Source organism: Eumetopias jubatus, unplaced genomic scaffold, assembly GCF_037043125.1.
Source record: "Eumetopias jubatus isolate StellerSeaLion01/CBP00866 unplaced genomic scaffold, mEumJub1_p1.0 scaffold_3, whole genome shotgun sequence".
NCBI lineage: Eukaryota > Metazoa > Chordata > Mammalia > Carnivora > Otariidae > Eumetopias > Eumetopias jubatus.
Genome location: NW_028274809.1, coordinates 57,778,663 through 57,788,607, shown reverse-complemented (window position 1 = coordinate 57,788,607; position 9,945 = coordinate 57,778,663). Strand labels below are relative to the sequence as shown.

General features: G+C 34.1%; 1 protein-coding gene across 1 annotated transcript in view; it reads right to left on the bottom strand.

Annotated features, from left to right (window-relative positions):
* Window positions 1–261: 261 nt before the first annotated feature.
* ATF2 (activating transcription factor 2) overlaps window positions 262–9,945 on the bottom strand; it is an 86,368-nt gene continuing 76,684 nt past the window's right edge. The window contains 3 exon segments of the mRNA XM_028123190.2: window positions 262–2,598; window positions 2,600–2,805; window positions 7,556–7,661. Coding sequence (XP_027978991.2) covers window positions 2,575–2,598; window positions 2,600–2,805; window positions 7,556–7,661 — 336 coding nt within the window. The 3' untranslated portion in view covers window positions 262–2,574.

Below are 9,945 nucleotides of genomic sequence, written 5' to 3'. Positions count from 1 at the left end.
GGTGTGGCTGTAGTTGGGGGAAGGTTCCTGGCTGGGGAACATTAGAGGTTCACTGTGTATGAAGGGGGTTTAATGAATGCAGAGAAGAATAAGGCCCGAGCACCCTGCAGTTGAAAAGTCTTTGAGAAGCAATGAATTTTATAACATAAATAGAAAGACTACCTGGTTCTTCTCAGGTAATAAACGTCCTGAAGGAAAAAAAAGAACCCATATTATTATCAGGTGATGTTACTTTATGAAAGATAGGTAAGGACAAGCAAATTATGAACATAATTTAAAGATAGAATTTATTCTCTGATGGTTTACTCATGCAAACTGCACATAAAAGAAAGTAGTACAGTTTGTGTAACATTGCAAATATAAGGACTCAAAATGCTAGGTACAGAAGTAGTGTGACATCCTGAAAGTCAAAATGGAATTTGTGTATACAACTAATAATGATTTTTATTTGCTGAATACAGACTGATTTACAATGAAAGTTTTGCTAACCTTGGTAAGTTCATTAACCGTTTACATGACTTCTTACATCTATGTAGTTTTATTTTACAGTTGCAAGAATTCCTGTTACCCAAAAACTTTAACTTGCATAAATAATAAAAGAAAAATGTACTGAAGGACTTAGGAGAGTGAAAAAATTGAGGCTTTACCTAACCCATCCAAACTACAATAAAAAATAGCCGCCTTGCAGAATTCATATTTTGTGCCTTTGAGATCAACTCCTTAGCATAACTATGGCAAAGTCACGATGAGAAATTCATTACTTTAAAATTATAAAATCAGTTTAAAATAAAAAAAATTTAGAAGTAGGATTATCAACTAAAAATGCTCACTTTTAATAAGCCAAACAATAAAAATCCTATTATCTTCATACCTAAAAGTTCTGAAATGTCATTTGTATAATTTGAATGTTTCCCAGTTTGGAACTTAGGCAGGTGGGATATTTCCTGGAATTATCAAGGATATTCGATATAGGTTTTTTAAATGTCAGTCTCATTAGGAGATGGCACTGAGACGTTCGTAAATAGTGTAGTATAGATGCAGAACTACACAACTTATTATAAATGCATTACAGTTATTTACATAATGGAATCCTGCTTGAATGCCAGAAGTTGCTACTGGGTAGGACTCATAACTATTTTACAAAGTTTTCTTACACACATCTACTACTTTATTTTTAACAATTTAGTCTATTTTAAAATATTGTACTGTATTTTGAACATAACTGCAGAATAAAAATAGATAATGGCACATTAGAAAACTCAGTATCCCACAGATGACTGGATAATGAGAAAAGTGTACCTACAATCATCTCATCAGAAACAAACTACATCATGGAATGTTAGTTATCCAAGCCTGCACAGTAATGACATTTTAAATTGCAATCATCTATTGGCCAGCATCACACTGAAGGCATCGTTAAACATTCAAGCAAAGACTGCTGGCATAAACTATTGAAAGAAACATACACACACACACTCTCTCTCTCTCTCTCTCTCATCCACTCTTGCTTCCCACATTATAATTACATTGTTCTAAAGATAGATACTGATTTTTTCCCACGAGAAACTTTATCAAAATTTGCTACTAAAAGATGACAGTGCTTTCACAAGAATAAGTACAAGTTAGCTTGCAAGTACAAGACAATGGGGGTAAACAGTCTTAAATTTTCTAAGTAATTTTTAGGCTTTTTCTGGCAACCATACCATACTTGATTATGCATAAACTTCTCAGTTTGTAACCTGAAATCTGCAAAAAAAACCAAAACCAAAACCTAATTTCAAAAAATTATTAAGATATTGGATAACCCTGTATCGTAGATTATATAATTTCATATTTTAATAGCCTCAAAACATAGGGTTTAAAACACTGAGGATTTGAAAAATAGTCATTTTGAAATGATAAAGGATTCCAAAATTCATGTCTACTTAAAATCTTAAAAAGAACACACGATTAATGATCTTGATTTAGTTTCAGAGTGTGCATAAAAGCATCGTATGTCTCTTACCATGTTTCACTCACTTAAAAAGTGTTCTCTAATGTTTTTCCTTTTGCATAATGTGCAAAATAAAAGGCAAAAAGATTAAAAGCAAATCTCTATCTTTCTCTTGCTAGTGCTTTATGACCTTGTTAACATTACAAAGTCAATAGGGACTACGCAGAACTTTGGTATAAATGATAAACAATACTACCATCACAGTTGAGGATTAAGAGGTGGTCAAAAGAAATGGAAGTGGGAAGAGATTCAGTAACACCCCCATTTATTAAAACACCACCAAATTAAAAGTGAAATAAACCACAATGAATTATAATACAATTTACACATTGAGCACAGGAAATTAATAAATCTAACAATATTTATAAAAAAAGCAAAATCAGTCTTTTTCCAGAGACTAAAAACTGTTGTTCAGTCTGAACATCAACTGCTGCTACACCAACTTTAGAGCCAAATTTAATTTCAAGTAAAAAAAAAAAAAAAATTTACAACCACAGATTTCGCATAAATGGAAACTGGTCTTTCCTTGATTTCCCTTTGAAGTCACTAATGAGTATCTAAAACTGCCACACTGCAGGTTTTTAATCAACTTCCTGAGGGCTGTGACTGGGAGGCAGGAGCCATAGCTATCTGCGAGAGCGCAGGCTCTGTACTCTGGTCCGCCATCTGCGTGAGGACTGACGTGGCCACAGCTTCAGCCTTGGAGGTTGAACTGACTCCATTGGATGTGCTGACAGAACTATGCTGTATAGCTTCCGTATGTGGACTACTTGGCACTGACAGGTCTTCTGAACTATCATCTTTATCGGCGGCTGAGTGGAAAAAAGAAAAGTTACTGTTTCTTAAAGACATCTCTCTAAGAATGTGTCAGTCTCTGTCAGTATACAGAGTGAAAAGTTAGGCTTTTACAAAGTCGCTTATTGAGCTAAGTTGCTATGACTGGGCCTGAGTAAGCGAAAGGTGCCTGTAAGTCTGAAGTAGGCAATTTCACCACAACAGGTCAAATGAAGGTACAACCAGGCACAGGGAAGCATGTGCGTGCCCAGTGCCTCACAGAACAGAGCTGAAATATTTGCTAAATAGTGTTAAGAAAATCAGGTAGGAATTTGGGAAATAGCCTTGTCCTTACAGATATGATCAAACACTTATCAAGTAACACATTTAACAAAACCTGTGTCTTTGCCTACATGCCATTCTTATTAAAAGATAAAAAAAATTTACAACCACATGCATAAACAAAATGAATTCTTACATACAAATTATATTTTCCAATTATTCCCTCTGCATTCTCCAGAACTATATTTATTCTGGCTGACTTTCCATCTACTGCAGCAATGGGTGATTACAACACCTGATTCTAATGATGCATCCACATGAGAATAAGCAATATTTAGAATCTAAATGCCACCAGCTGTTATAGCTGCATGAATTAATTGGGGTTCAAATAAAAAATTATATAAAACTCTAGACACTGCAATGGAAAAGATATTCAGAAAGGGGCTTTCTAAGTATTTATGAAAAGCTACCAACTTTAAGGCTTGAACAATGAATCTCCTACACCTTTCTCATTTTAACAGGATGTAATCCAGCTACTTCATTTAGTTATGAAAAATTTGATATGCACAACACACAAGCATTTATAGCATATGTAACTCAGGAGATACAATGATAACATGAACCAATAACTGTGAACCCCGTCCCAAACTTAAGAGAACACTGCCAATAACAACGATGCTTCCTGGAGGCTCATCTCCTCATCAAAGGTAATCAGCATTCCGATAGTTCTTTAACCATTCCCTTGTTTTTTGTTTGAAGGTTTACCAAATGGGTATGTCTCCCTGTACTATTACTTAGCTTTGTTTATCTTCGAACATCCTGAAAACAGTATCATACTGATGTGTTTTTATACTTTTCCCTTGGCATTAAAATAATTTTTATTTAGTGCTTAAAAGTAACAAGCAGGCTTTCTATCAAATCTCACAATGCAAACTGGCCTGCTTACTAATGAAAATCAATTATTAAAAGACTGTGGACCCTTAAAGCAGGACTCATCCTATGATTTGTGATGCAGAGGACAAGGGGAGGAACTTGGCCAGCTTGACTTCAATTTAAATAAAATTCCTCATTTTGAGAGTTTTCTGAAATACAGTACTTACAGAATTTTGACAAGTTTGCCTCAAATCCATGCATTTTTGTAAAGCAGTTTTTAAAATGTATTAGAATCCCATCTTCTCTATAAATCTGCTATAAATGCAAAATCACACCTCAAGATAAAAATTTGACCTCAAGATACAATAAAAAATCACAATCAATAATCCTTTTAAAATTATATAAAGCAGAAAGGATACTTTTCTGATGAAGCAATAACAAATGTTATAAAATATTTATAATTCAGTTAAACAGCCCATACAACAATTACGTGTTCAAAGAAACCCAAACCCGGGCAATGACACTTTAACTGAAAAGAATACTAAAGAGTTCTCTTTTGTGCACCACTCTTCTTCAACAGGAACACTGACCTTTCTCTCAGTGTTAAGTTCTAGGGAACACCTGCTCTCAAAAATAAAGAGGCCGATCTGTGATGAGAGGTATAAGGAAATTTAAATATACAGTGGAGGCAAGGACTCCAAATGAAACAGTAAATTGTAAGGACAAGTGCCTATCTCCAGACATTCAAATTAGGTAAAGCAAATCCTTAGGCTGTACAAAGCATCAGGTACTCACTTATAAATGACATAATTATAAATTTTATATATATATACAATATCTTTATAATGTGATATACCTGTACCTATGTCCACTACTTCTAGAAGGTCAGGAGAGAAAAATCATTAGTATAATCATAAGCACTCAAAAGATATGAGATCTTACTGCACTCCAAGAGCCATTTTCAGCCCTAAAGCTACAAAACCCCCAGCTATTTGACAATTCACACTATGAAGTTTTCTACCTATGTTCATACATATTTTCATTAATGAAAATATAAGCTCTCAATTACATTTAGGGCCCAAGAAGCTTTCCTTCCCACTTAAGATTATAGAAACAAACAAAATACCATTTTAATTATGCCCAGAGATCTAGAAAATATGAATTAATGGTAATAAGATCACTCTTGTGCTTTATTCTTCATAGAATCCAAACATTAAAAATGTATTCATATTTTCATTCATGGTTTATACTATTTGATTGCTAATGTGACCCCAACTGTCAGGGTTTTCCCATGACTGAGGGGTTTCATTCTACAAGGTGGGGACTTCGAGCCTTAGAACTGAGACCCTATGGTGTGTGCTTTTATACTGTCACCTCTACCTGAAAAGATTTTGTAATATTCCTTAATTTCTATTAAACCTTAATTTCACAAATGTTTTGGAAGTGTTAACTATTACAGTCCACCACCATTAGCAATAGCTGTGTGCTACAACATGAACAGTGTTAGGTATCTGTGAATTTCCCCACATTTTCTCTAAGATTTAAATATTCACTTAGTCAATCTATCTATCTACCTTGACTACCAGACAACAGAGAAGTCACATTTTTTCCTAAGACTTCAAGTGTGAAAAGAGAAATTACTTTAAAATTTCTATAAAACCCAATTATCTCCCAAGAGCTGAAGAGAACTAATTTTATGCTAAAACTAAATTTTTACTTCAGTCTATTTGATTATCTAGATGACTAGACAGAAAAAAAGGTAGGAATAACTCCAAACATCAAAAATGTCTTATTCATTTCTTACAGTCTATACAACCTAGCATAATACATATTCCCTAAAAACGTATTAATCTAGACTTTCAGTTTATTTAAGGGTATGTATGGCATATAAACCCATACATCTATAATCTTCATAAAAACATCTTTATAAATTATTGCTTAAAATGAAAAATTGGCTTGCCTTTGCTGAGCATATGCTGCCTTGATTACAGAGCTAAAACTGCTGGGATTATCCAAGAGATTATCTAAGATTAAAAAATTGCAGAAGAGAAATTTTTAGTTGGATGTAACTGAAAAATTCATTTTCCTTCTAATTTTGTAGAATCATTTGTATATTTCTTTTTGAACTATCAAAATTCAAGAGAGCTCTCTTGTTAAGAAAATCATATATGCATAATGCTGAACTCAGTAGCTTCCATAGGAAATTATGTTGTTAAGTCAGATGGGAGCCATAATGGCTTCATCCCTGCAGCAATCATTGTTAATACAAACCCCAAACATATTTCTATATGGGTCCAATTTACTCCACAATGTGTTTCACCATCCCGTAAAAATGACTAGATATCAAAGGGCTGAGATTTATTTGCTCAAAACTGACAAAAATCAATGTTCTAAAAATATATGGCAATAGAGTGTTGCTAAATCTACTGAATCTTTTAAATTAAAAAATATTGCCCACTCTGATGAAACTGCTTACAATGACTACAAGTAAAGATGGTGGCCATTAAGTTTTATCGTGAGCACCTGAGGAACTGTTTGCATCCAATACAAAATGTTTCTTTCTTTTGAATTACTGACACTGGCAAATTAAAATGAAGTGGATACATATGGTTGAAACAATCTTCACATTTACAAATATCCTGAAATATCACTAAATCATAAAAACGAAAGCTGTGGGTTATATATTATGAATGTTGCCTAATGCATCCCCAGCTCTGTTATTTGTTACAAATTTGTGTACGATGGACAAAATTGGCCATTTATTCAAGAGTAACAGCTAGCTCCAATATTGTGCATCTTTTCAAAAAAGAAGGACATTACAAGAAGGAAAAAACACAATTAACCTCTAAAATGCTGAAAAGAGAGGAATCTCATTTTGGGGAAAACATGTAACAGAAAACTTACATAGTGTTCTATTTTACCATTTTTATGACTAAAAGCCTCAATATAAAGATTTACAACCATATAAAAATCGCACAATGCTGATATTTAATAAAGAACAAAAGGATGTGATACTGTAAACAGGTACTATATATTGTTAAGTGAAGACAATTAAATTAAAAAAAAATTAGTGAATGGAGGGCTGGAGAAGAAGTAGTATTTCACTCTGTCATTCTAAGACAAAATGTTACTCTGGGAAGACAAAATATCATCAGTATTTACACTATGTTTTAAATTATTAACTTGGGGCGCCTGGGTGGCTCAGTTGGTTAAGCGACTGCCTTCAGCTCAGGTCATGATCTCAGGGTCCTGGGATCGAGCCCTGCATCGGGCTCCCTGCTCGGCAGGAAGCCTGCTTCTCCCTCCGACCCTCACCCTGCTTGTGTTCCCTCTCTCGCGGTCTCTCTGTCAATTAAATAAATAAATAAAATCTTTAAAAAAAATTATTAGCTTGTTTTGTTGATGTGTAATAATCCCTAGAAAAAAAGCTAGAAATAGGAAAATCCAAAAACTCTGATTCTAAGAAGTATATTCCCCATTCCATAATAACCTTGCAGAAGTTCTGATATTTAATATTAAATTTTAGAATTGTGGTCTCTCTTTTTTTTTTTTTTTTTTTAATGGTAGCTTGGTTCGCTCTGACAGTATTTCACTGATGTAGCCTAAGGCTATAGGTAATGGAACATTACTCACTATGATAGCCAGATTTCTTCTGCATGGCGGTTACAGGGCAATCTTTATGAGCCAGAAGAAGCTGTTTCAGCTGTGCCACTTCATTTCTCAGCAGGGTGACTTCACTCTAGAAAAGAAACAACTTATGTACCTTAACAGCATCAGACTAAACATTTCTTACTGTTTGTAACAAGTGAAAAATAAGAATATCGGTTATCTTTAACAGAATATCAAGGAATAAACAAAATATACTGCTTAAATAGGTTTAATCAGTACAAATCAGTTTTCATATTTTAGCATCTGTACAAAGACTGCAACTTGTATAAAAATTTAAATGAGATAACGACATGACTGGATAACATATTTCAAAGTTTTCACATTACCATTTGCCTTGGGATTGCTTATATATTACAGGTTACCTACAGAAGGTATTTTTTACTTATGTTGCATGTTCTTTAGATTATGTGAAAAATTAGAAACATCAAGGGAGTCAGAATGAATTTTCACTGACTCTGTGCACTTGAAAATGAAAAATTTATCCTGGAATCTAAATTAGGCAAGTTTCTAGTTTTCCAGAAACTATGAAGAGCTCCACAGGGGAGACCACAATAACCAAAGAATCATGGACATCTAAAATTGAGCAAGGCACTGTGTTGGACACGGAACCAATGAGAGTAGATGTAATATCTAAATGGCTTAGTTTCCCTCAATCTAGGTAATTTGTACACATCTAAATTTAATCTGATAAATTAATGGTGAATTGTGCTAGTTATTTTTTTTTAACGATTTTATTTATTCATTTATTTTAGAGAGAAGGAGGGCACAAGCAAGGGGAGGAGCAGAGGAAGAGGGAGGGGGAAGAAATCCCAAGCAGACTCCGTGCTGAGCCCAACGTGGGGCTCAATCCCATGACCCCGAGATCATGACCCGAGAGTTGGACGCCTAACTGACTGAGCCACCCAGGCACCCCTCACCTAGTCCTTATTAAAAAATGAGCACTTCAGCCTTTGTTTTGGATGGATTATTCTGGTAAATTCTATATAAAACATACAAATTAAGAGATTCCATTTAATTCCTTTTGGTCACCCCCAAATATTAAAGATGCATCAATTAGTGATAATTACTAATATTCAAGAATTAGAAATAATATGAATTTAATAAAATGGTAAATACTTAATTTACAAATACCACTACTTATTTGAACTGACATTAACCTTAAGTATTCAGATTTCATCTATGAACCCAAAATTAAAGAAATATAACAAGCATATGTACTTTTGTAAAAGCTCAGGCACTTTGTTTTCCATCCCTTGATCTCCTGACCATAAAGCTGGATGTAAAGTAATTTAGATTAGATTCATTAGGTGCCCTTAAGTGATCAATGACAGAAACATAAAAATTCAGAGAATAAAAGTTAAGCAAGTCTGTTGGTTCAAATAGTTCCTTGCACCCCTATAACAACAAACTGCAACAATACACTAAAGCACAGAACAAAACCTGATGCTCACAGTAACTTTAAACATTAAAGGCTAAATTGTGTTTACAATATTGTATTTGATACAAGAATAGGCGTGTAGTGATCAAAAATACAAAACGAGAATTTTTAGACTTTAGAGCTTTGCTTTAAAAAAATAAGCTGTTTAGAAAACTCATTTCTATGGGCACGCCCGGGTGGCTCAGTCATTAAGCTCTGCCTTCTGCTCAGGTCATGATCCCAGGATCCTGGGATAGAGGCCTGCATCGGGCTCCCTGCTCAGCAGGAAGCCTGTTTCTCCGTCTCCCTCTGCTCCTCCACCTGCTTGTGCTCTCTCTCTCTCTCTCTCTCTCGCTGTGTCTCTGTCAAATAAATAAAGAAAATCTAAAAAAAAAAAAAACTCATTTCTATGGAACAGTGTAGTCATTAGGTCAATATACTAATTATATAGCTCTTTATTAATGACATCAAAAATGAGAAACCATGTTATGAATAATCTAATAGATAATATCTAAAATTTCTCCCTCTCTGCTGTGTCAGCTTGATTTTGAGACTCCTGTCTAACAGGTTTCTCTCATTAATTTCTGTAATATGAAAGAGGGCTGGATATGTATTTTTAGTCCACAATATATAATCTCTTATAATCTGGTGCCTGTGATCACTCTTTCACATTAGCTTTAACCTATGGGGAAAAAAAATTAATATTTAATCGTTTTGACCTATACAAACTGGTGTTGTAAATACACAACGTTGTCTCTACCTAGAAAAGTTTTCCTCTTTTTCTTGCCTTGCGAATTTTTTTAATTCATCTTTAAGAGTGAAATCAGTACAGTATAAATTTGGATAGGAAAAGAACTCCATTTCTGTGCTCCCAGATCCATACGCACATACATGTGTACATTTACCTAGTATTTACTACACAGGATTGTTAATTTTT